The sequence below is a fragment of the Cuculus canorus genome, chromosome 21, assembly GCF_017976375.1.
Source record: "Cuculus canorus isolate bCucCan1 chromosome 21, bCucCan1.pri, whole genome shotgun sequence".
NCBI lineage: Eukaryota > Metazoa > Chordata > Aves > Cuculiformes > Cuculidae > Cuculus > Cuculus canorus.
Window position 1 is genome coordinate 2,370,633 of NC_071421.1, and position 27,070 is coordinate 2,397,702.

Sequence of the window (27,070 nt, forward strand, 5' to 3'; positions counted from 1 at the left end):
TATGTGTGTCTGTAGCAGCACCTGCAGAAGTTACGAATCAAACCACCTAGCCCAAGAACCTCCGTTTGTTGTGGCAGCCCTGACTCCGTGCCTTTCGCTTTTCAGAGAGGTCCTTTCGTGTGCATGAGCTGCAGTTTCTTAGTTGGCATTGCCTGATGGTAAAAGAGGTGGAGGTTGTTGTGGTTTGGATTTCAAAAAATAAAACTTACATTACTGGTAGTATGCGTTTTGTTTCATAATTAACATATTGATTGTAGGTAAACATTTGTAGTATCTCGTGAGGCTGACAAAGCAAACAGCTTTGGGAGGGGGCTGGTGGCTCTTGGAGAACGCAGCCTGGCACACCTCAGTTGGCGAAGTGCACTGGAGGAGATCTGGTTTGTGTCAGGGACTGCTGGTAAAAATGGACTTTTCTTACATCTGAGGAAGGGAGAGTGAATAGAAGCTAAAAAAAGCAATGGAGTAATTATTCCCTTTTCAACAAATCCTATGGATCATTAATAGCTGTAGTCAAACAACCCTTCTTCACCTCCCTTGATCCTGATGGATAATCAATTGTCTAGGACAACTGATGTGTAATAAAATACCTGTTAGTGCAAGAAACTCCAATGCATGGAGAAGCAAAGAGCCTTTAATGACTGTAAGACTATTATTTAATCCCAGTATGTTCCTCAGAGAGTTTTTGAGTTTATACAAGTGTCTCTGTCCACAATACATTAGGTTTACAACTAATGGCTGTTTTTTACTGATTAAAAGTATTTACGAAGTGACTCAGTTACTGCTTTTTAGCACAACTGGTAAAAGTAGATGTGTGTGGCACCTTGTGCTAGCAAATAAGGGTGGTGGTTCTGCCATGGAGTTTTTGGTGCCTGTGGTATGCACACAGGGGGCACCGGTGGAGTTTCACAGAATCACTAGGTTGGAAAAGACCTCCAGGATCATCGAGTCCAACCATTCGTATCAACCACTAAACCATGCCCCTGAGCATCTCATCCACCTGTCTTTTAAATACCTCCAGGGATGGTGACTCGACCCCCTTCCTGGGCAGCCTCTGCCAGGGCCTAATGACTCTTTCTGTGAAAAATATTTTCCTGATGTCCAGCCTGAACCTCCCCTGACAGAGCTTGAGGCCATTCCCCCTTGTCCTGCCCTCTGTCACTTGGGAGAAGAGGCCAGCACCCTCCTCTTTACAACCTCCTTTAAGGTAGTTGTTGGGAAGGGACAGGAAAGAGCGCACTCTTGGAATGCTCCCCTACACACTATGAATTTATTTGGTAAAGGTTTTCTTATTACCGGGAATAGTAATTTGAAAGATTACAGCCCACCTGAAATAGGCCGTTCATTAAGTAACATTTGAAATATGAAGTTAGTGAGTTGGTTTCTCACTTACTATGTTCCTCCACGGTCAGTGGTGGGACTGGGCAGCTTTTGGGAAGGTTGCAGAGCTGTGAGTTTTGTGTGCTTTCCACCCCACAGCTGATCTGTGGCTGGCATGCTTTCATGGTTGCGTTCCATGTAAATACATTGCCTTGGTTTGTGTTTGTTGTTGGTAAGTACTTAGCCAAATTTCTTTGGTGGAGTTGTGGTGATGAGTGATGGTTTCTCAGGTTGCAGTTGGGTCTGACAACTGGAGCACGAGGAGAGTTGTATGCTGCGTGTTTGTTGGGGGGATTGGGGCGCTCTGAGCCAGTGCAAGAGGGGGCATGAACAGTGGTTGGTACTGAGAGTTGACCTTTTTAAGCCTGAGGCAGTCATGAAGCATTGTTAGAGCTGAATACTCCAAGCTATGCAGCACAGGAGTGTGGGCAACAAATGACAGAAGTGTGTATACGTGTTTCTGTGCAAGAGTAATGGCTGATAGGAACGGTGTGAGCCAATCTTTCCTCCCATTCCAGTGGCCCTGTGTCAGCTGTAGATCTCCTGCATCAATGGCTGCAATTGGCTCTTCTTGTTTGATGCTCTCAAGTGAGCTGGGTGGGATTTCTCCCTGTCAGGTGTTCAGTAACCTGCAGGGTGAGGAAGGCATGGATGAGTTTTGGTGTCTAACTTAGGGCCAGTATTGTGCATCTTTGAAATCTTTCATTCCCTATTCTGTTTTATTTGGCTTTTTTTCTCAAACTGTGAGCAGTAGCACGTCCTACCCTGTCTCAGCTTTCCAAAAGTTCCTTGAGTTCCTTTCTGTTTTCTCTTTATTTTACCTAATGTTCTCTTCCTTCTCTCCTTCCTCCCTCCCTCTCCCCCCAGAAGTTTGATCCCTCTGTAGCATATTTCATCCTAATTAAGCTATAATGTACAATTCATCATTCTGTGCCAAACCATGAATCTTTTGCTTGGGGAGGGAGGACAGAAATTTGAACAAATAAAAGGTTTTATTTTGCATGGAAACTTGGCAGGCTTTGGTGTGCCAGCTTCCAGACACAACTAACACTGGGCTTACTTTGAGCAGGGGGGTGATTTAAAGGAATACACCTCTTGCTGGAAATAGTAGAACTTATTTACTTCCTGTTACTCATTCTCTTTTACCACTTTTACCAAAGTTGTCTATTTTGCAACAGATTACTTCTATTTGCGTTCCTCTTATATATCTTTAAGGATAACAACCAGTGGAAAGAGCTCTTTCCTGCTTCTTTTCTCTGTGTGTGCAAGTTGTGGTAGCATTTTGCAGGTCTGTAGATCTCAGACACTTTGCAAATATGTATTAATTACAGACTGCTCATGGGTGGTCTTGAAATGTTCTTGCAGAGAAACAATGGCAGTGCCATCCAGTGCATGACTCTACTCTTGGTATTAAGCCTGGTTCGTAGTACAGACTAACTACATTGTGTACTACCCAGAAGTCATCCTTGACCATGAGGGAACAGCTCCCTAAGGAAGAACTGTCAACCTGTCGCAGCTGGACGCGGAACATCTGTACATACTCTACGGCCCACCAACGTTAGCATTACGTGAAAGTGGGGCCAGCTGTCCTGAGGTGCAGTAACAGCAGATCTTGGGAGGAATAGTATTTTAAAATACATAATGTTACTTTTCTGATCCTAGAGGTTCTGTAGGATAAAATACAGTATGTTGTGGTTTCACATCTCTGGTGTTCTCTGTTGGTCTCCCATAACTCTGAAATGGCGTGGTTTAAAAATGTTTTGCAGGCCCCTCCTTTATTTCATTTCATTGAAGGTGAGAAAATGTCCAGCCTGTGATTGATGTTTTTTTGGATTGTGTTCAGACGTTTTACTTAGCTAGGATGGAGAGGGTTCTTACATTTGAATCAGATCCAGCATTCCCTGTGCTGCAAAGCTCCTGCTGGCTTCTTACTGACTTTTTGCTCTTAAATTCAAAAAGAAAAAAAAGGAGAAAAAGCAGCAAAAAGTACAGCAAACCCGAACTATTTCAGTTGATTCTGTGTTGAAGCTGAAATATAGAACTTCAGAAAAGGCAGGTTTCTGTTTTCTGTCTTCCTTTTTCCATTGTCTTGTGGCACTGCCTGGATTGCCCGGCATTTTCTTGCAGCGCAGTGCTGGGTGATCGGGTGGCTTCAATACGAGCAGTGTTAGCGGATGGTTCTTTCAATGAAGTGTTCAGTGAGAGTTGGAAAACTTGCCCAGCTGAGGAGTTGACCCTGTTAGGCCGTATTCTGAAGCTTGTGTTAAATGCTAAGCCTGAACTGGGACCTCATTCCAGGAAAAAGAGATGTGCACATCTCTGTGGGAGTTTGGGAAAGGTGTGTCCCAGAAGAAGCAGATTTTACGCAAAACCCCTCCTGATATTTTTGCAGAATGAGGTTTGGAAAACTGACTTAGAATGCAGGCCTGGTTGCATCCTTAATGCTGGAGCAGCTTTCAAGCAGCTCTATAATTTGGAATGTGAGTGACGTCAGTTCTTCTGGCCATCTGGTTAGAAAATCTAGTTGTAACTGAAAATATCCAGCCCTTTTTTCTCCATTGCTGGGTGGTGACTACACACTTATGTAATTTAACAGCTCAAATTCTTTTCCATTCTGGTGATCTCTTCACAAAGCCATAACAGAGGGGATGCTGCTGAAAGGATATCATCAACGTAGTCAGCATTAGCAATTTGTCGGCCAAAGGGTATCCACTTCAGAGGAAAGTGCAAGGCTGGGGGATAGAAGCTAGAGTTGCATTTGTTCTGGTACTTGTTTGTTATGTGGACTGGAAGAAGTATGTTCCTATTTTCTGCCTCGGTTTCCCCCACTTATTAAATAGCGATAACGGCACTTCCATCACAGGCATTGTTGGGATCTAATGAGTCATGCTTTGAGGCACTTCGAAAGGCAGTAAGGTAGCGTTAGAGTTACTGACTGCCGTGTTCTGCTCATTCCCTACTTTTTATTTTTCTCCTTGTTTTTCTGCTCAGCACATCCAAACACCCTATTTTAATGCTGTCCTTTAAATACTTCTAGAGCCTCACCACGCCTTCTGCAGAGGTCGTGGAGTGGATCATAAAATGGTATTGATGAAAAAATGCATGAAAGTGCATTCTCATAGCATATGAAAAATAAAGGGATGGGAACTGTCAGCCATTTCATAAAGCCTCTTTAACAGCAAAAACTCTGAAGAGCCCAAGAACAGGCTGTAAACTAAGAAGGTGCAAACATAGCCATGCAAACAATATTCATCTAAAACATTCTTTTTTCACTTTACTCAGACTCCTAGTAAATACTTCTTTCCAAGAAGAATAACCCCAGTACCCCGTGTTTCATTTTTATAGTCCAGTGTTTCCTCTAATTCTTGATGAAGGTAAATCTTCCCGCATTACTGATCCTTGGTGCCAGCAGAGCCCTGAGCCCAGCATCTCTTTGGCTGCCCCCGCCAGCGCAGCCCCGTTATCCGCTGAAGTGCCAGATGTCCTTAGTGACCATGAAAAGAGAACTGATACCACTAGGGATAAGTGCGATAAAGAATGTGTCAGGGAGGAGCTGAAGTTTTAGGATCTAGGGAAAAAAAAGGACGTTTTACATATTCCTTTTAGATTCTTAGGTCGTACGTGTTAAATTTTAACTTGGAACGGAAGGAACTACTCCATTTTATTATTCCAAAGGAATCTATGAAGGGGACAGCAGTAAAAACAAAATTATAAATGAAATAGAGAACAACTTGCTCAGTGGATGTAAGAAATGATCACATTGTTCTGCCCCTTCCCCTTTTTTTAAAAGCAAACAAACACTTTGTGTTGAAGTAGAGGGGTTTGGAAATGAAGAACAGAAGGTAAAGGAGCCCCAGGCACACAGGCACTTCCCTGCGGGGGAGCTGGGGGCCGAGCAGCGGCTGATTGAGTAAAAGCCACGGAGCTTCTGTGAGGACAGGGGCGCTCCCCCTCAGTGGCGGAGGGAGCGCTGCATCCCGGGGGAAGCGCTGCCTGTGGCTGTAGAGCGGCCCCAGGGCTGTGTGTTTGCTCCCTGACACACTTGCTGATGTGCCACCGCTCCTGTGCTCTAAAATATCAATTAGAAGGCACAGTCGTCAGTAAATAAATAACAAGGAAAACTTCCAGTCTTAAGGAAGTCTGTGGTAGGCAGGAAATGTCCTCATTTGTATAATAGCAAAAACATTCACCGCACAATAATCCTCCTTTTTTTTTCTTCTCTGAAAGCTTTTCTGCCTGTCCTGCGTAGATGAAAACTTTAAGTGACCGTTCAGCTGGCCGTTGCACCCAGCGCTGCGGAACAATAAATCTTCGTAGTGCTTCACTTGTTGTAATGCACCATTTTGGTGCATTAACACTGAGCTGGAGCTCTAGAGCTTACATTTTTTTTCCTAAAGCACTAGAAAGAATGATTTCAGATTAGGGGGGAAAAAAAGGAGGGGGAATTACTCAGTGGTTAGGTTTAATTGTTTGAATCCTTACAGTGTTTCATGAGAAAATGTACTGAGGAGATGTGCAGAATAGTGGGAAATGTGATGGAAAGGTATAATTTGACCACCTACCACTTGCAGCTGAAAAGTAATTCTAAGGGCTGCATGCCTATCAGGATTAATTACTGTTTCATTACTGAAAATGCCTTCTTTTTCACTCCTGCAATCCGTCATGATGGGCTCTAGGCATCAGAGGTGGTTGCTTGAGGGAAAAGGGGAGCTATAGCCCAACGCTGCAGCCCAACACCGCCGAGGAGTGCAGCAGCACCTTTTGTTGGGTGGTGCAGTTTTGGAGCCTTCAGCTGTGAGAAGAATGGGGAGCAGGGCTGGAAGGGCAGTCCCCCCCACCCCGTGACGGGGCAGCCCCGCGTCTCTAGACAGTTTATGGCCCCCCTGTCTGGTCATTTACCTCCGGCTGAACTCTGGCGATGGACGTGGCCAAGTGTTTCATTTGGACAAGAAAAAAAGAGCATTATTGAAAGGGACTGACCTTTCCATCACCCTGTTCTGTCGTCATGGTGCTTTTATAGCATTTCTCTCGACCAACCCCTTCCCTTTTCTAAACCACAATCATTCCCCTCCTCCCCTCCATCCTCCCAGGAGACTCGGTGGTTTCTCTTTATTTTCGTAGACACCTGCACTGCTGCATTTGTCCCCGAAAACCTGGTGAGCTTCTGACAGAAGCTGAAATGATCAGCTGAGGGCCGTCTGCAGAGCCTGGAGACAGTGGATTTCCCTGTCCTCTGGGCACACAGGCTGTGCCTTGCGGAGCAGGCATAGGAGGGAGGCTGAGATCAGAGGAGCCTCAGGAATGGCTTTCCTCTTCTGTTCCAGGAAGAGCTGCTGAGGGTCTCTCGCATGGCAGTTTTGCTGCACTACTGAACATTTGTTTTATAAATAGAGAGGCTTTTAGCTTGTAGAGCGGGAGTCTAGTCCCTTTCCTGTGATCTGAAATCCGTTTGGGTGGTGGGAAATGATCCGGCTGAGCCCACCAGCCTTTTTCAGAATGGACAGTTAACTGTGTTAAGGTACAGGGCTGTCAGCACTGATGTAATAATTCAAGGCGAGCAGATGTGTTCTGGACACCTGCCTGTATGTAAGCAGTGGATAGAGAATGCACGGTAAATGTGTTTGTCATTCTGAGTGAAAAGTCAGGGATGAGCACATGATTATTGATTTTCCTTGAGTATACAGTGAAGGTATTTTTGTCGGTGCAGTGGTAACAGTGAACATCTCCATTTACTATAGTTCGTTTTCATTTCCTTTACAAAAATTTTAGCCAATCTAGAGGTTGAATAGCTTCTGTTGAACATTAGAGATTTACAAAATATTGGGAGTGTTGTGGATTCCCTAAACCAGATTAAATCTCCACAGACTTGGAGATGCAGAAACTGGATTTTGCTGAAACTTTTGATGAACCTCAGCATTCAGAAGTGTACAGTGAGCCTGTTCTTGGTCTGAAATACTTAGCTGGCAGTTCTGGATGGTGCCTGTTTGTCCACTTGGAACATCTTTCTTTACAATTTCCAGTATGAGGCTGGAATCTTAAGAAGGGGTTAATTTTGTTCAGTCACTCAGGTGAAACCTTGACTGGCGAGGTAGCCATCCTCGCCCAGGTTGTGTCTCCGCTATTTTTATTTTGCACCTCTGCAAATTTTAATCTCTGTAGTAATCACACTCATTAGGCGTGAGGATTGAATGGAAGCCAATAGAAAGAAGAAAGAAGACGAACAGCTGCCAGGTTATTCCAGCAGCCACGGAGCTGGGTTATTGATGAACTGTGGGCTGAAAGCCAAGAATTCCTGGCTTCTAAAAGATCCGGGCGGGAGGGGGAGAGATGGAGGGGATAGGAGAGGAGTGGTGCTTGCGCTGCACACGGGGAAGAGCCAGACAGCAAAATTGATTGTTACTTTAATGTGATCTGACATAAGAGAAAGTGGAAGTGGAGGACAGAGGAAAACTGCAGACTCAGCACTGCATTAGAAGCACTTTGACTTTATAGAATATATTGGCATCCTCTTCCTCTCCTGGAGACAGGTTTGTAGAATCCTTTCTAGGGAAAAAGAAAACAAGGGAGTGAGTACGTGTAGTTTATTTGCACAGTGTCCTTCTAGGCTGGTGGGTACACAGGTGAGCCTGGTCAGCCACCTCTCACAGATGCCGTGCATAAACCCTTCAGAATGAGTAAATCCACAACTGTAGCAGGTAAAAGGAGTCAGGCATGGGGTAAAACCCTTCAAAGCTGTAAGTTGTGTGTGACAGCTAAACCACTTTTACCCAAGGATAACTTAGTTTATTTGTAGTCTGCATTTGGAATGTGGTTTCAGGCATTTACAGGTAAAACATCTCTGCTGACCAAAGGAAGTTGCCTGTCACTCTGGTTGCTACCCTAAGGGCCTTCTGTATAGTGGCAGAAATGGACGTTGCAGTTCTGAACCAGAACGTTATTTCTGTCCTACTGAAAGCCATTCATTAAAGTAGTTCTTCAGCCTCATTGTTTCATACGGAGGAGAAAATAGAACAAAAATAAATTTGCCTTATGCATGAGGCGTAGAAGTGTTGTCAATGATGGTGACAAATCTTGTTCAGCTGGCAGGAGTGGGCTGGGAAAAAAAGATATGTGAACATTGCCCCTTCAGATACGGACCAGCCTTGCAGAGAGTTCTGGCCAGGTTTTTGAGAGTATTTAGACACCATTTCTTTCTGTAGAAACCTTGTCCATGAACCTGAATAAACTTAGGAAAGTTACTGGCTGCCTCCAGTGTAGGCGTCTTTAGTCTGTGCTAACTGATAGATGATCTGGTGAGGTTCAAAGCACTGACTTTCAAATGAATTGCAGTCTAAAAAGGCCTTTCTGTTTATCTCAAGTGTAGACAACTCCACTGTAAACATCTAAAAGCAGATGACACCTCCTCCATGGTGAACCCAACTGTAAATAGCTGTGTTCTGCACAGAGGTGCTCAGGTTAGAATGTGGCACCTAAAATCCCTGTTGGAGAGCATAGAGAGAAGCTCTGTCACACTAGATCAGCTACAGAGCCGTTTGGTGTGGTGTCTTATGTGAGCTCTGTCAGGAAAAGGAGGAAAGAAAGAGCAGCTCTTGTGGAATGTCCAGTTTTGGAGAACATCATTGTAGGCTAACTTAGGTTTTTCTCTTCAATTAAACTACCTGCTGCTGCTGTTAAGAGTGATAAACTGAGACATTTGGAGTTGCTGGGATTTTCCACAACTATTTCCTGCCTTAGTTTTCCGTAACTATTCAGAAGTTGCTGAAAAAGGTTTAAAAATTCAATATTCAACATGCAGAAGACAAAACTCATGAGCTCCATCTTGAATTGTTTCCCAGCTGGAATTAATGGTGCTTAACCCTATTAAAGAATTAGGAAAATGAGATTCTTTGGGTTTTGTTTTCTATGAAAACATTCGTCTCATTTCTGCAGTGCCTTTTATTTGAAAATCTCAAACTCCTTTAGCAATTCCGATAGTGTTTACACTAATGGAGTTTAATGAACCCTCTGCGTTATGTGATTTACCTAAAGCCGTTCAAATAACATCAGTAGTAGAGCCAGGAATAAAATACAATAATCCTGACCTTCAGGCCTTTGTCACTGTTACTCTTGCCCTAAAGCAGATAAACAGATCATTATCCCAGCGACAGGAGGGGGGAGGAGTGGGTCTCTTCTGTTTTAATACTTTTTCTGTGAAAACAAGCTATTGGAAATACCCACGAGAAGGGCATGTGCCCTTCCCGTCAGCAAGAATGAAGGGAAAGTAGCTAGAACCTGTGAATTCTGCACAAAACCTAGATCTGTGAGCCTGGGTTTAAAAAGCAGGCATTCCTGGTTTAATTCTGTGGATCTGAAAATGAAGCTGTTGGCATTTATGCCATGTCCCTGCTTACTCTGAGTGGTGCTTGAAGCCTCTTGTTAAGAGTTTGGGTTTTAGAGTGATAGGCAAAGTGAAAAAATGAACCGTAGAAAGAGTGAAGTTGCTGTTTTGGTATGGGGTTTTTTTTGGAGAATTTTTTGTCCAGTTTTAATATTAATTATAAGAAAACAGGGGAAGAAAGAACACATTGACAGGAATGCTTTCCCACCCACCTGAACGCTCCCCGAGCTTGCATTCCACATCAGTCCCATTAGCTCTACAGTGACTGCTGCTACCAGCACATGATTTTAGTCTCTAATCCTATTAGTCATGACCCAAATCAGCTTTAAAATGGTTAAATGCATAGAAGAGGAGTAGGAGTAAAGTGTCAAGAATAGCTTGGAAGGAGATGTTATCCCACATACCAAGGAGCTTGTATCTCAGAGGTGTCACAGTGATGGAAGTGAGGAGAGGACTGCATGGCCAAGTAGGCTTTTCAGATAAATATTGACTTCCAGTGGAACATGCATTTCTCCATTGATTGAAAATATCCCTTGACAGCCCTGATATAGAGATCCATGAAGTCCAGGAGAAGCTATTCTTGTTCTGCATCCTTAAAAATGAAACCCATCCAAACTGCCAGTGATTTCTTGTGGTTAGCTGGGGGGATCAGGAGCCAGCAGCCTTCATCCTTATCTCTGGCATTCACTGGAGTGAGTCACTTGGCCTGCCTTTGTGCCATATGAAGATGGGAATGGGCCTTATGCATTTGGTGGCACAGCTTGTTGGCTCTTCAGACAGGTCATGACTGAAGTTGCTGTAAAATTAGACTGAATTTCTGGAATTGTTACAAAATAGTGTTTTTGGCCTTCATGTTTGGTTTGCTCTATGTCGAGCTGGGAAATGCTGCTCCATTTACATTTTTTATGTTTCTCACCACTCTAAACATGCTATCGTGCTGTCTTTGTGTGGATGAAAAGAACCACAGACCTACAAAGGAGGAAGTGGAAAACTGTAGGAAAGAACGTCAAGAGACCTGACAGGGTCTGAGGTGCCTGGAGATCTGCAGTGTATGTGTTAGAGTGAAGTGAGTGTCAGAAACCCCACCTCCAGGGTTGTCTGGAGGGTGCTAATGTATTCGCATTAAGTGCAGCCCTTAATTCATTTGCATCTCTTCATTTCTTGGTACTTACTGATAGCTTTGCAGCTGCTTTAGAGGAAAGGTGACCCAGAAGGCAGCAGGTTTCAAGCTACTTTAAAAGCATACATTTACTGGAGATAGACATTGCTGCAGCTCTGATTTTAGAGGAGAAGGAGGAGGACTTAACGTCGCAGCTATCCCTTTAAGGGTTGTGGTTATAGCCCATGTTTTAATCGCTGCTTTGATCTGATTAAATCCTCAGCCACAGAGAAATCAGCTTAGAGAAACATGTCTCCTGTTGAACCTGAGCAACAGCAGTTCCGAAAACCAAGCCAAGCCAAATACCATTAGAAAAAAAGAAAAGCTTTAGCTCTCACCAATAGCGTGGGGCTGCTGTAGATCACACAGCGCTGCCGTACAACAGAGTGTTTCATGTCTGCTGATGGTGGAGATCCAAATGAAAACCACCTAACTATCCTGTGGTTTCATCTCCCAGGCAAGCAGATTAAACCTGGCCCAGACGTAAAATGAAACCTTCTGCATTCTGTTGGCTTTTTATTCTTGCCCTTTCTGCCTCTTGCTATGGAGGTTGGAGAAAGAGGAGGAGTTACTGTGCCTTGTCGGGGAGATGGGGATCAAATCAAGTTTTAATCTTCTTTCAAACTGTCTGCTGCCTTATTGCACTCAATCTCCTTTCAAGATGTTGTTCACATCCATACATGGTCTCTCTACCAAGATTATAACACAAGAAGGATCCCATCAAATGATTCTGATGGCACTCAACAAAGATCCTTAATATGTGGATCAATATTAAAGCTGTATAGAGGGGAAAAAGAAGGTGGGGAACCACCACCTATTTAAAGCTCCCAGCTGCCTCCTTGGTCATCTGAAGGGGCTGGAAGAGGGGCCTGTGCATCAGACTGGTAAAAACACAGGAGGTGGGGGACACCTTTTTTGTTTTAATTGTGATGCTGCAGGGGAGATGGGGCACTTCCAAACCCACCCCTCAATCTGCTGAGAGTATGGCCAGCCAGCTCTTCTGGGAAGGCAGCCTCTGACAAAAGACATGAGAAAGGCAAGAAGACAGAGGGCCCCAACCTATTGTTTCCTCTCTTCACTCTGAATAATCCTGACTCCTGTGACCTCCTGGCTCGTTCCCTCCAATGAGGATTTTGGGGCAGCTGCTGCCCTCAACAGCTGAGCCACACGTTATTTGCCTAGTTTCCCCACAGTTCCTTTCTCCCTCTCCAGCAGCAGCAGTTGGAATGATAAACTTATCTCCTGCTCATGCTGATGTTCACGGTGTTTACTTTCATGGAGCAAGGGCCTGATTGTCTTTTCCTTCTCCCAAGACTTTTGGGTCAGGCAGTTATTGCTCATTATACCACAACTTTGGCAAAAATACAGCATGATTCCCTTCTGCCCAGAGTATCGGAGGCCACAAACCTACACTAATGGAAGGGTTTGCTTGCTTCATTTTGGCTGCTTGTGGTGGGTTTTAACGTACAGTACTGCTCAAAGTGGGTTTAAATGTACAGCAGTGCTTGAAACCTTTTCTATTTCAGTCACTGCGTTATAGGCTTCATTATAGAAAAGTTCAAGTCACAACTGCTTTTGAGGCTTCACAGTGTCAGAGACAAGAAGAAAATAAATGGTGAGACTTTGAAGCCATCGCGATACCAGGGATGGATTTCTGTTCTGTTTTGATTCCCAGGATGTGTTTGATGCAGTGTTAGAGATGCGTGATAGTATTAATTTCATGGGAAGAAAGAAAGAAAGGCAGACTTAGACTGTTACCTTGGAAATCTCGCTTACTTTGCAGTTTCAGCATCAGTTGAGTTGACATGAGAAAAAAAAAAATCCATCCCATGGTTCAAGAAAAGAAAAGGGTGAGAGGGAATTTGGCATTTATAGCTCCAAACTTTCTCTAAACTCCTTTCTTTGTATTCCTAATCTTAGGCTGCAGTCCTGACTCCGTGGTGGTTTGTAATTAAACCCGAACTGTGAAGGTTCCGTGGAGCCCTTGTTGCCTACCAGGTTAAACTTGAGTCTGGTTTCTGTCATGGAACGTTTCAGCTCAGTTGCCCCTTGAGGAAGTGTGGGAACAGACAGTCCATTCATATTGAACAGATGACCTGGGCTTAAAAAAACCCCTTTTTGTCCATTAAGCTTATGGCTAAGATATTATGGAAACGGCTTAATAATGTGCCCTAACATTTATACTACGCTATTTTCTTACTTTAATTTTCCAGGCAATTAAAAATAATTGAAAGTTACTGCCAAGCCCCCTGAAGATATACGTTTTCTTTCAAATAAGCTTATTTTCATACTTGTGAGGTCACCAGATATTTATTTGACCATCTTTATAGGGGTCAGGCGCATTACACACGCAGAACGGAGGTGTGGAATAGAACTTCCATTGTAACAAGAAAGTGAGAAGTAAGAGGAAAGAAACAGTACAGATCATGCCCGGTGGGTGTTCATCTTTATTATTTGGGCACAACAACCATAAATCATCATACAGATACCAACCCAGGCCTAAATTCTACAATTCACTTAAGTACTGAAAGCCAATTCTGTGTTTAAAGCCTATTAATTTTGAATAGATGCAAACACAAGTTTGATTGGTTTCTCTGATATGAAGGGTGAATTTGGGCCAGCAAAGACCTCCGGGGGTTACTGAGACGACTCGGGTCAGTCCTGTGCTCCCTTGGGTCCTTGGGGTTCTGCTGGCCGCCTGATGTCCTTAGGAGTCTCTGTGGCCATGAGGAGAAATGCAGTTGGGGGAGAAAGTGGGAATTACATTGGTGGATACAGCCTGTGTCTAGTCAGAGCTCTCTAATCTGCTTTCCTATTAATAGAGCTGTAGCAGACATGGCCCATGTGGCTGCGCAGTCACGCCGCACTGCAATAGTGCTTAGCTACTTCTCCCTCGAAAGGCTTAAAATCCATCACGTTATACAAGAGCCAAAAGCCTTCTTGTAGTGTCCCAGATTTCCCCCTCCTGTCCATCCCATTCCCCTTCGAATTATAATCTCTTTTTGCTGCCTTCTTTGATGTTAGACAGAATAGGTTTTGAAATACGTTGTGCCTCCCTGTCCACACTCACATATGTTTCTTCGGCATTGCCTCTTAAATCTCTCCTTGGTAGTCAAAAAGTGACTTTGTGTTTGGGAAAAAAACCAAAAAATAGGTGGGCTTTATATCAGTATCGTGTGTATTGAATGAGTCAGTTTGCTAAAAGCTTCTCTGAAATCAATGTTGATGTTAATCGTCTCAGGGTAGGGGGTAATAATACTTCCCTCGGTTATTTTAATTCTTTATAGCTGTTGCAAATGTTTCTCTTTTCTCAAAATACCCAACCATTTTGAAGGACAAGAGTCCTTTTCAGGTGGATCCCTCCTGCATGGTAAATGCGCTCACTAAAATTAGTTAGGTCCAGAGCAAACCCTTTCTGACAGAGGAGGGCTGATATGGTGCGTATGTGTCCTGGACAGAGCAAAGGGCCCTCTTCATTCCTCCTTCTTCCCTCTTAACCCACCCCATCCTCCCCCTCAGCTCCACATCTGGTGGAAGGCGCATGTGATGCTTATTTCCAAAGGCAGCAAAAGCAGCTTGGGAAGTCTAAGACTGTAAGTGGTTGTCTGCCGTTATCCTGGAGCTCTGGGGAGGTTTCAGCAGTAATAACTGTTACTTAAAGTAGATGAGCTTCTTGTGGCTTTCTGAGAATTGTGGAGCACGTTAGTTGTCGGGTGCTTAAGGAAGCATCTGCCTGTCTGGAGCTTTCAAAACATTTTGTAAGCAAAGAATTTAGGTTTTTCCTGTCTTCTATATATGGATGGTGAGAAGTTACTCCTCCAAAACTGTGTTCTTCCAGAAATGGCCTGCTTGACTGAGAGGATAGGGAGGAAAAACGAGTTCCTTTTAATGATATTAAATTTACTCAGTATCTTATGTAAAGGTATTGGTACCTGAAATATCCTCAACTGTGTGATTACTACTCTTCTCCATCAGTCAACTTCTGATGCAAAGGCACCAGGTGGTAGTTTCCACTAGAACGGGACAGCTAAATAGGGCCTTGGACTATTTTGCTTCACTAGGATTCAGGATTTTCCATTACACCGTCTTTTAACCTTAATAGGATTTGTAACTATTAATCCACAATCAATGTATTGACAGTACACTTTCACCGCTACATATTTAAAGCAGTCTTGAGGTTAAAAACTGCATTGGCTGTTGGTTAGAACAGAAAATCCAGACTTGCTGGTGATGCATTAGACTCAGACAGTGACTTTTTGCTAATTGCAGTTGTTTCCCTCTACCTTGTTGTACCCGGGCTTCACAGCAGGGAGCCTGGCTCCCAGTCCTGTGACAAGACACACAGACTGTCTCTTCCGGAACGCTCTTAGGCGGTCGTGTAGTCACTTCAAGTAAATTAAATGCAAGGGAAAAATACGTGTGCCTAAGACAAATCTGCCTTCCTGCAGCCTTGAGGGTCCAGATTCTTTCGTAGGGATTTTATTCTAGTATATTGTTTCTTACCAAAATGACACTGCGGCCAAATCAGATCTGCTGATAACTTGTGTTTTCATTCCATAAAAGGGTGGGGATGCAGAGCAGGGTATCGGAAAGAGCCCTATCCATAAATTCAGGTAAGTCTGGACCACAGTGCAGACAAGTGGGGTCATATTTGCTCTCTTCCACTTAGAGCACTAAGATTTGTCTTAGGCACAAAGGGGCAACGGAACAGCTTTTTGTCAGCCTAAGTCGGGGACAGCAGTTTAAGGACATGATGATGGATCACTTCAGCTTCTGAAAAGCAGATTGTGCACCCTGGGGAGCTCTGCAGGCACGGTAAGAGCTGGGGAAGAACCCAAGGCAGGGCAGTTAAACTCGGCAGCTGCCTGCCTGATACTGCAGGAGAGTTTGGTCTGTCGATGCTCTGCCAGTTCTGCCCCTCTCTCCTTCCCCGGCTCCATAACCTGCCTGGTTGCCAAAGTTCGTTGTGCATTAGTTGGTGTTAGGGGAAGAACACTGTGCCTGGTCGAGAGCTGATATTAGTGGAGCTCACATGGGGAATAGTTGTCCTTTTATGTAACATTTGAAATGAAAATGAGATTCTTGGCTGGCGGAGTGGACATGTCTCCACAACACAGGAACTGGTGCCTTGGAGAGCATTTGGAGCTGGAACCGAAGTGCGGTTACAGCGGGAGAGCCTGGTTTCATTTCAAAGAAAATGGGAGGAGAAAAATTTGTCTGCAAACAGCTTTTTTAATTCCCAGAACCGTGACCCCACTAACAATTCAGCAAAGACTGAGCACAGCAGAGCTGTGGTGAATCTGATAGCGTAACTTTCCTCAGGTTCGGTTATAGCAGGAGCCAATCCCTCAGTCCCTTCCAGCCGCCAGACCTGCTCTTTTCTCCTGGAACCCCCGTGGGGGCGGTGCGCAGGCGCGTACGACTGCTTCAGTTGTGTTCCTTGTCAGCCCTACTCCCCTTCCCTCCGCTCCCTTCCCATGGACGGGGCACCTACAAGTTCCCAGGCAGCCATTACCAGTAAAAATGACCAGGGCCGTTCTTTCTCCTTAGCCCCTCTGGCCTGGCTTTGTCCCTGGCTCTTCTCAGCCAATGGGAAGTGGGAGTTAAACTTGTTTTGTTTTGTTTTGTTTTAAACCACAGAGCAGGGAATTCTTTTCAAGCTGTAACTTTTAGTTTCCACTGGAAGGGCAAACCAGACTCTTGGCCAGTGGAGAAGAGGCTTCTAGTTGCATCAGCCAAGAGCCAGAGCACAAGTACCTCACATAACAAATAATCAGCTGTCTTTGCAGATGCTTCTTTCAAAGAAAAATAAAAGAGATCAGATACTATTTTATGTGAGGGATTTAGCACTGACGTCGAGGTAGGTGACAGTGCATCCGTACATGGCTTTTCCTTTCTTTCTGGCTCTCTTTCTGGCTCTCCATGGCTCATCGTGGTGTTCCCATCTGTGCAGACTGTGATGGTTCTGTGCTGCTTATGCTTGCTCATAGCAGAGGGATTTCAATAGAAGACTGAGAGGAGCAGAATCCCTTTGAGTGGGAAATACTGATTTTGTGGAGCAGCTACTAAAGATTCGTAGAATTTCGAGGCTAGAAGAATGGCTGTTAAAAAATTAATATTTGTAGAAGATTTGGAGAGTTTTAAGGATTTATAGGATTAGATCTGTATCAAAGAGTAATTTTATATGAGAGATTTACAAGCACAAGAGTGAAATAAAAGAGTAATTGTTGAGATCAGGGATTAAACACCCAGTAGAAGTGGCTGAGCATTTTCTCTCAGTGCAAGTTTCCAGGTTGCAGTGAAATCGCCATGGCCCAGAGGAATCCTGGAAGGCTCACCAGTCTGTATGAAATAGGAAAAGTGGGGAGATATTTGCATTTCCTCCCTCTATTTCTGGATTTGGGGTTTACCTGGCGGGTGGTTGCTGGTTTTGCCGTACCACACCTTCCTAGCAGAGCCTTTCTGTTTGCTCCTTGGGATAAGCCCAGTGATCAAGTGTCATCTGGCCCAGTTCTTGTACTAAAGAATAAAAAGAAAGAAATGTTGAGACAGGAGAGAGGACTCTTTTTCATTCTTTAATGATAGCTGAGAAGCTTTGCGCGTGGATGATGACTTATGCTAGAGGCTGTGTAGAAAATAATTTAAATCAGCCTTTACAAGGTGAATTTATCAAAGGGGCGTCTGTAGGAATTTGCTTTAAACTGGGATAGTGTCTGAAGTAAAACAGTCTGATCCCTTTTTGCTTCCTCTGTGGTAATTTTGGATGTGACTCCATGGCAATTAAAGATTTTTGCACAGGTGTGAGAAAAATTCAGTTCCCAAGTTTTTAAAGTAACTTCCTATACTCCATATGATGAAGGCATTACCTCTTCACACAGCATCCCTTGAGACTGGTTGGGAAACTGCGTTGACATTGCTATCAGAGAAATTAAATTGGGCCTTTACACCACCAAAAGATCCCCTGTCAGGAAGAGACAAAGGCCTCGTAGGCTCATCAGTAGGAAGGGAGAGTAGGTTGGTTCCCGTGAGGGTTTTTTTCACAGCTCCTTTTTACGCCTGTGCTGAACAGGCGCTCTTGAAGTGCTCTCAGCTGCGGTTGGTGAAGATTCCCCACGGGTCAGACGGGGGGGACACACTGGCAGCCAGCATGTGTGCTGTGAAGGCAAGAATAGAAAGCAAATACTTCCCGTAATCACATGTCCCAGAATGACAGGGTAAAATGAGTGCTTACGCTTCCACCAGAGCACTGAGAAATGGGAAGATGGAGAGTCTGGACTGCTGCCCAATGAAACCAAAATTGGAAAACAGGAAAATAAAACAAATGCTGCATGCACTGCCTGGAACTGGCACTGCAACGGGGTGGGTTTCTTCTCTATAGAATACATACAGGAGACAGGCAGTGAATCTTCTTACAGCTCTGGAGAACAGCGTTATTTTTAGCTTTTTTATTATTGAGACAACCCTTCATAGCTTTCAATCTTTTTTTTTTTTTTTAATCCATGTGAAAGTGCAGTCCTTACAAAGACCTCTAATACCTCAATAATCAGTTCTGGACCATGTCACAAAGAGGCTTTAGGAAGCAAGTGGTCTGTCCATCCGTTCATGTGCTTGGAAAGGCTTAAAGAATGCGGATAAAGGGCCCTTTTCCCACGTGTTGGCGGTACCTCTTATTTTGAGTGTTGTAGTTTGATTTTCACTAGGAATCTGAAGTCAACTTGAGACGCACAGTGCACTCTTCATCCTCACTTTGTTCAGCCTGTATTTGGACAGATTCAGGCCTGCAATTCATAAAAGCCCCATGTGGAGGATTCTGAATTCAGTTCCCAAGTTCAGGAATTGATGGCAGTGTGCTTCAAATGAGACCAGATAATTTTTAATCAGAGGCTCCCTCGGTCAGTAGGAGGACCCTGCTTGCCCAGCGGACCCGAAGCGATCCCCCAGTGCAGACCAGTTGGGTCTGGTGCTGTGCTGCTGCGCAGGCTGGAGCACAGCCTTAGCACAAACGCCACCATGGGCGTGTGATGCCAGTGGTAAACTGTGCTCACTATCGGCCTTTTGCTCTTTCAGTGTATTTTTATCTGCTGGAGTCTGACACGTTGTGAACCCAAGCAGTGTCTCTCTGGGGTTTCTCTAGGCTTACATCAGACCGGCGTCTGGTCTTGTGGTTTGTGCCCCTAATGAGGGAGCTGCAGTATTTTCACACCCAGACAGGGTATGGGACGAGACAGGAAGCCTCACCCTTTCTCGTGGTGTAACCGAACTCAGCTCTTTGCAGGAGCCTGCAGCACAAGCAATAACTCGAACAAATGAACCTATGTGATCTATGGATTTACAGGCCTTTTATTTGCCTATTCTGTTATACCTGCTTCCCTGACCGCAGGGTGTTGAGCGGAGACGGTTCTGATTTACACCAGAGTTAGGAATATGAAACGGAGTTCTTCAGCCTCCCAGTATTTTCCCAAATAATTGTTTTAGGGGACCAAAATACAGATTTCTGTCTGTTGGGATAGTGCGAGAGCTTTTGGGGATGTTAAATCTTTTGTTTTTAAAGATGCCCCATAGGATGCTGTGATTTCTGCTGGTGTGCTGTCTGCATTTCCCGTCCGTCTTTGAAAGGAGTGGCCTGGGCAAGGGACAGATTCCCCGGCCTCATCAAAGGATCTTGGTTAGACACAGACTGTATGTTCCGAACTGTTCAGGTATTGTGCTGAGCGGGTGCTGCTTGGGCTGCTGGTTCTGTTCACAGTACCGGGCACTGGGCTCAGGCCTTGCCTGTCTGAGAAGCAGAGGGTCAAAAAGTCTTTCTCCTGATCTCATGGTTTATTACTGCAATACTTTATAGAAGTAGAGAATCCGATCAGACATGTCAGACGTGGCCCGGCCTGGCTGGAGGCCAGACTGGGCGGCTTCACTTCAGTTTGCCTTAAAATGGCTGGCGTTTAAGTTCACGTGCCCACATTTCCCTTTGGAATGTACTTTAAAAAAAATCCATTTTAGGTAACTTTTTACAGTTTTCTGTATCTGTTTTCCCTAAAAAATCAATTGCTTCAGAAAGCAACAGTCTAAAAGCTTCAGTAAGCGTTTCATACAGCTCTTTTGAACCGGCTTTGTAACGTGGAGTTCCTTATGCCTGTGGATTGGAAAGCTCCACATTATCAAAGTCCTTTGCCCAGCACAAAGCCCATTTGATGACAGATTATTAAGTTGCCTGTAATGGAAGAAAAACTGAATAGGAAATAAGGAAATATGTATTTTGGTCTTCTAGGGTTTGAGTTCAAGTTTTTTGCAAGTCTTTACAAAGACGGCAAAAAAGTGACGTCAGATTTTCAGTATTTCTTTTGCAACTTTGTGCATTTCATTATTTGGCAAAGAGGGAAAATGAAATAGAATCATCCATCTTTGAGCCAATACCAGGGTTTGCTGGCTGCAGTGGCTGGGCTGGAAGTGTCACAGTGGGGTGTATTGGTGCCTGGAGGCTGTCCTACAGTGGGATGTAATCGGTGAGTCATGAAGAGAAGATCCTGTGTTCAGTATTGGTCTTGTTCTGTGTCTAAGTGTCTTCCTGGAGTTGTGAGCAGATTGGCTTTTGCCTCTTCCAGCATCAGAGGGCTGAACAATGCAAAAGAACTGCGTCGAGGAGCCGTGCTGACCTGATTTGGGTCATTACAGCTGGGATTTTTGATGCGTTCATGACAACCACAGTGTTTGTGGAGGGGGACACAAGCGTCTTTGGTGGGATGTCCAAGCAGATGGAACTACCCAAGAGCAAAATTTAACCAAAAATGACTATAGGCTGCAGTTAGAAGGCTTCTGTTCCACGAGTTTCAGAGGTGAAATCCCATTTCTTGAGTAATAGCAACATATGGTGCCTCAGTATTTCATAGACCATGGGATCTACGGGACTGCCACATTTTTGCGTTGTTAAAATGGGTTTTTGAGCATGTACTGAGAGGCGGTTCCCACCTTAGCCAGCAGATGACCTGCATAACCAAAGTGTGTGGAAGGAAAACTGGCAAACGTCATCACAGCAGTTCACAGATCGGGATGGCGGCAGCCCTTTCTTGAGTCTGGCTGAAGGGTTTTACCACTTGGGACAGCAATGGTTTGTTAGGAATTCTGGAGTCCTGTGGTGGGACGTGACCTGAAGTTAGAAATATCTACAAACCCCATTGAGCACCTGCTTCCCTCTCCTCCTTTTTCATCCTGTTTCCGCTGCTGGGGATGCAAACCTGTGTTTTCCCCATGTGTGCACCTTCTTTAGTGCTTTTCTCCCTAGCAGCAGCTCCTGGTTTCAGATCGATACGGGCTCCTGGCAACAAAAGGTTCAGCATCATTTCCTAGGTCTGCTGAAATGCTTTGTCCTCAGAGCCCTCCTGATCCCTGGTGTCAGCTGTGATAAGGAAGGGGAGCAGTGGGGAAAGCTGGAGACAGCCATGATTTCTTGAAAAATGCAAAATGAGATCATACTATTGAAATCTCTCTGCAGCCTTTCTAAGGCCTGGCCCTTGCTCTCCATTCCCCCAAGCTGCTCGTGTTCACACGTGGTGCTGCACGGGCTCTGGCTGGGTGCGCCGGGAGCGAGCACCAGCCCCGCCGTGGCCGTCCCCACGCCTGCCCAAACAGCGTGTTCCGCAACAGCCGAGCGCGGCTGGTCGGGAGGAGGACCAGGTTCCATGCTGAGTCTTGCCACCTGTTGCCTTTTCCATTCCAAGCCCCCTTCCTCCCCACCCTCCGCCTGAGTTCCCCTCCCCACAGCTCTCCATCCCCAGTGGAGAGGGCTGGGAGCAGTAGGCACTTGCCAAATACCTTTCTCATGCTGTCACTAATTCTGCACAGACAGCATCTCTGAAAGCAAAAACAAATCTTTTCCAATGCATTGTCCTGCCTTTTCTACAAGAAGTGTTTAGAAATGCCCTTTCTGGTTGAGTCGATGGGAGGGCCCTCGCCACCGCCACTCCAGGAGCCAGCCCTAGGGCAGCCTGAAGCTGTGCCCAAGGAATCCTTTGCAAATCCAATTGGAGCTGGCATTTGGCACTGGCACGGGCTAATTTTGTACTCGGGGTTACACATATACACACCCGGGTCATTCTTCTTCATCTGCTGCATATGGAAAGCTGCCTCGAGCTCCAGAGTGCCAGGGAATGTTTGACTGGAACCTCCCGACATGGTTTGTTGCTGTTGCTGTGCAGATGGGCCCGGAGGAGTGGTCAGGGCAGTGTGAGCTGCCAGCTGAACTGGCCTTAGCTGGGTCCTCGCCGGCTTGAGCTGTGGTTCCAGCACTGCTGCCCTGCTTCCATGAAAGCTGTAGACTGTTCACAGACGTGAGGCTGTAATTTCCTCCTAGTTAAGGTGTGCAAAAGGCATGTGTTGCTCTCGATGCAGAGCTGTGGGGTTTGCCTGGGAGCTGGCGTGGAGGCTGGAGAAGCGCGTTTAGCAGTACTGCCTTCAGTTCCATGTGTACTCTCCAGGTAAAGTCGTTTAGATCACAGCTTTCAGGAACAAATAATCATTTGGAGAAGCAGTCTGGGTTCCCAATTTAAGACACCTTCAAGGGGACTCATTTTCAGAACACAAGACATTGGCAAATAAAATCCTTTCTTTTCTTGGCAAATAGACCTGATTTTGAAGCATTTCAGGCTCTCCAAATGTTGCCGTGCCTGTGTTTTACAAACACACCTGTATAAATACGTGTTTGCCCACAAAAATCACAGTGAGGTGGAAGGATGAAGAAATTTAATGCAAATACAATTGAATACTACTTAACTGCAGCATGGTTCCGCCAGGCTGAATGGGAATATGGAAAGGTAGCGAGTTTGGAATTGCAGAAAGACAAAGGAATAGAAGCCAAGGTGTGTGTTTCTCTTATTATTTCTATTTGTGATGCTGCATAAGGTCCAGAACCTTCTCGTTCCCTGCTGATCAGCGTGTTTGTACTGGCAGGGCTTCAAGCTGGGATCCCCACTGCACCAGTTAAACCAGTAGTTACCAATTTTTTTGCAAGCCACGCTGGGACTATAGGAATTTTATTCCTTCACAGTGTTGAAGGAAAGGGGGTTTGCTTGCCAAGGGGCTTTCTTATGCTTGAGGATGATTTATGGGCCAAGCTGAGCCACTTGTGGAAAAGGCAAAGCAGCTCTTGGCAGCACCCCCAGAATCCACTGCAGCTGTGGGGTAGTGAAGTCATCGGCATAACAACCACTGCAAACAGAATAACAAAGTCTGTTCTGTTCTCATTTAAAATAATCTTTCCAGTTCAGCAACCACATTAAACCTTACCTTTCTGCATACAAAAATCATAAAAGGCAGATAGTACTCTGCAGCCTGGTGCAAATGTTTCACTTCTGTTAGTGCCTGTAACCACCACACTTTGTCGGAGTATCTTAAATGAAGGAATGAAGCCACATTATGTCATAGTTTGTGTCTGTCCCTTGTTTTCACTCCTTTGTTTTTGCTTAGGTTTAAAAACACAGAAAAAAGCTCAGCGTTTCTTTCTTTTAAATATGAAATTTCCTTATCAACTTGCTTCTAAACCGATGGCAAAATGAGTAATTCTGACTTTGATTTATCCTGCCTGTCTTTGTTTCAGGTCCCTTCAGATCCTCCTGCTTCCAAAAAGTCCAAACTAGATGACTCTGCTTCCCAGTCTCCAGCTTCTACTGAGAAAGAAAAACAGTCCAGTTGGTTACGGTCCTTATCCAGTTCGTCTAATAAGGTGATTCTGAGTATTTTGTAATTAAAAGAGAGCTGGAATTAGCATGTGGCATCCCTCTACTGAAACCAGGATTGAGAATGAGAGAAAGACCTTGCCCGGTTTCTCTAAGTTAATGCTATTTCTGTCCTTTCCCTGGTAACCACTGAGCTGTACAGTCCTCCCGGTTTCCTTGCCATCCTCCAGTGTTTGCTGACCTTGATTGTGACAATGAAGTGAGCGATCCCTTCATGCCTTTGAGGTGCAGGAATGCTGAAAGACTCAAGAGCCTTTTGTATTCTCTGCAAATTAAACATAACTGGCAGAGACAAAACTGGTGAGGTTTTACATTAGTACAGTTCACCTCTTCCAGTGGAATCTACTGAGTAGGTCCCAGCCAGTGGTGAGAGCAGTGTTAGAGATAACAAGATGTGTACTAGAAAGCATCACTAGCACACCATTGGGGTTTATACTTTGTATTTACTTACTTCTCGTTTCCCTTCCCTCCCAGAGTATCGGCTGTGTCCACCCCCGTCAGCGCCTCTCCGCTTTCCGGCCCTGGTCCCCTGCTGTATCAGCAAATGAGAAAGAGCTCTCATCCCACCTTCCCGCATTGATCCGAGACAGGTACGGAGACATGAACTGAGGGGAGAGTGCGGTTGGCAGCCACGGAGATGTACTGGACAGCAAGTTGCTTTATGTTTGTTCCCTTGCACTGTTCACTAACTGGTAGCTTTGTAATTCACTTGGTCCGTCCGCTAGGATGGGATTAAAAAGCGTTTGCAGCTGCAGTGTTTTAATTTGCAGAAGGGAAACAAACACAAGTTCTGGTATTATGTGTGTTCATTAAATATGTTTTCTTAGTAAAACTTGCTGTAAAAGTCTGAAATGAGGGTTGCTTCTATCACCTCGTGATCACTTTGGGTGCAGTCTTCGGGTGTTCTCGGCGTCGCTGTCTAAAGCGGTTATTGATGACCGAGTTCTTCTTAGGGCAGGCGGTCAGGGACCAGCCAGCATTTCCAGGCAACTGCCACTTGGTGCCTGCAGCAGCTCGCAGCTCTGGCTGGCACGTGTGTTGCCAGCACAGCTGCATCCTTCATCCTATGTGGACAATACCATAGGAGGACGAAGGACTGAACGGAGAGCACAGGCTGTCCCGTTCCCTTGTGATGCCAGAGGTCCTGGCAGAGCACACTGGGCAAGAGAGCCCGCAGGAGGCTTCTCAGCTTGCAGGACCCATCAGATGTTGTGGGCCAGATTCTGAACAGGAACTTGGTTACCCTGGTACAGGAATGAGTCACTGCCCAGAATAGGTGGGACTGCTGGTGTCGCAGTTAGAATGGAAAGTGTCGGGGGCAATTGCACATTTCTGTGCCAGACTCGAGCTGCTCAGTCTGAAAACTCCTCATGCCAGATTTCTGCCTAAGGGTAATGGTTTCTTTGGAAAGTTTGACTAAAGTGGCCAGGTGGTTTTGGGGAGCGTTATGGAGAACATATGTTGCTGCCCTCGTGAACAAGTTTCTGAGAAGCTGTGGGGATTGATTGGGGGAGGGAAGGAAAATAAAAGCAAGGCTGCCACGATATCCTGGGTTCTAAACAGGCTTTTCAGTTCAGTAGGGAGAGAAAGGCTGAACTGGGGTGAGAGGCACCCTCGGTATCCATGGGAGACATTTGGCCAATTTGAGTCTTGGGGGGGAAAAACCCACCCCCCCAGGACCAGGAGAAATGTCAGCGTATGACTGCAGAGCCATCATGTCGTAGCTGCTGAACTAGAGGTGCAAAGACAGTCTGCTCTGTGGATCTGACATTACAACGTTACTGTCCTTCAGTGTAGGTTTGTTGGGGTTTTACCTGTGGTTTTACGTTCATGTGCTCTTGATTCATGCTCTGTGAAAGACTTCAGTGCTATTTGCACTCCTGTGGCCTTTCTGAAGGAAGTGCCGTTTCCAAGTTTGCAAAACATTTGTGGATCGACAGAAGTAAAACTGGGCAGTGAGGTTAAACAGGAGTGCGTGAAGATCACAACGCGACTTCATTATAAGTACTCTGCTCTGAGAGATATCCTCTCTTTGGTGCTCCTAGAGTATGTGGCGCTTTGAATGTGACCCCTTCTGAACTGGGTGGAGATGAGCTGTGTAAATCATCCTCATGTTTAATTGGGTGCAAAATGCTAAGCAAATACAGAGGCAGGTTCTTAACTGGTACAACTCAGTGCAGCTTTACTGTCATTCCTGTAAGCGTCTTGCAGTTCCAGGGTAGCACGTGCATTGGGATGCACTTTAAAGCCAAGATGATGACTCTTTTCTCCTTTTGCCTTCCCTTCTACAACAGTTTCTACTCCTACAAAAGCTTTGAGAATGCCGTGGCCCCCAACGTGGCCCTGGCACCGCCAGCCCAACAGAAAATCATCAGCACCGCACCCTGCGCCACCGTGGTGTCCCGGAGCGGCGAAGCTCTGAGCAGCACTGCCCAGCCGCGGAAGAGGAAACACGCTGCGGAGAACACTGCTGCCCCAGAAGCAGCAGCCACTGCTGCGGCCCCTGTTACTGCCACTGAAGAGGAGAAGGAGTCGGAAGCTGAAATTGAAGTAGAAACTAGGGAAGAATGTAAGTGACCGTTATATCTGCCTCTGCTTTGGCTTCTTTGTGCTGGGTTTTCCTCAGTGATACACTGGAGTCAGCTCTTCACCTTCTGTTGGGATTACATACGACTCTGGCAGCCTAATACCTCACCGGGATGTAGAAATGCAGCCTGAAGTAATAACAAAAACCCAGAATGGAACATAAGTTGGGGGAGCATCCCGGGAGAGGAGTGTGCATGACTAAAAGAAGCGCCCGAACCGCGGAAGTCCCTTAGCCTGGGGCCTTTTGGGAGAGCAGGTCCCTTAAGTCAGCCGTTTTGCATTGCCATCACATTTCAACTATCAAAGCATAAAGCGAGTATTTTCGTTCTTCTGGGTTTTTTAACTGACTGTCCAAAAGGGCCTCAGCGTATTTTGAGATGTATTCGATTTAGATGTCTGCTTTTATTAATTTTCAGTGTCTCTGTTTTTCAGTCACCTCCTCCTTATCCTCGCTCTCCTCCCCGTCCTTTACTTCGTCCAGCTCCGCAAAGGACATGAGCTCGCCTGGGATGCAGGCCCCGGTCGCGGTCAGCAGTTCGTACGAGGCCGTGCCGCACTCTGACTCCCACAGCAGCGGGCTGGAGGCCGAGCTGGAGCACCTGCGGCAGGCCCTGGACAGCGGCCTCGACACGAAAGAAGCCAAAGAAAAATTCCTCCATGAAGTTGTTAAAATGAGAGTGAAGCAGGAAGAGAAGCTGAACGCTGCCTTGCAAGCCAAGCGCAGTCTACATCAGGTGATGCTGACAAATAGCTTTCCCTTCCCACTGCCTGCAGATCCCCTTCCAGGTAGAAACCATGAGGCAGGGTCATGTGAGAAAGAATTGCCTCATTTTTCCCAAATAGCAA

The 27,070-nt window shown here is 45.5% G+C and overlaps 1 protein-coding gene across 2 annotated transcripts in view; it reads left to right on the forward strand.

Moving 5' to 3' along the window:
- The window catches only part of SKI (SKI proto-oncogene), a 106,185-nt gene that overhangs the window by 69,212 nt on the left and 9,903 nt on the right, over window positions 1–27,070 (forward strand). For both annotated transcript variants that reach the window (XM_054085480.1, XM_009561547.2), the window contains 4 exons: window positions 23,500–23,625; window positions 24,113–24,228; window positions 25,933–26,207; window positions 26,657–26,958. In XM_054085480.1, coding sequence (XP_053941455.1) covers window positions 23,500–23,625; window positions 24,113–24,228; window positions 25,933–26,207; window positions 26,657–26,958 — 819 coding nt within the window. The remainder of the gene's footprint in view (window positions 1–23,499; window positions 23,626–24,112; window positions 24,229–25,932; window positions 26,208–26,656; window positions 26,959–27,070) is intronic.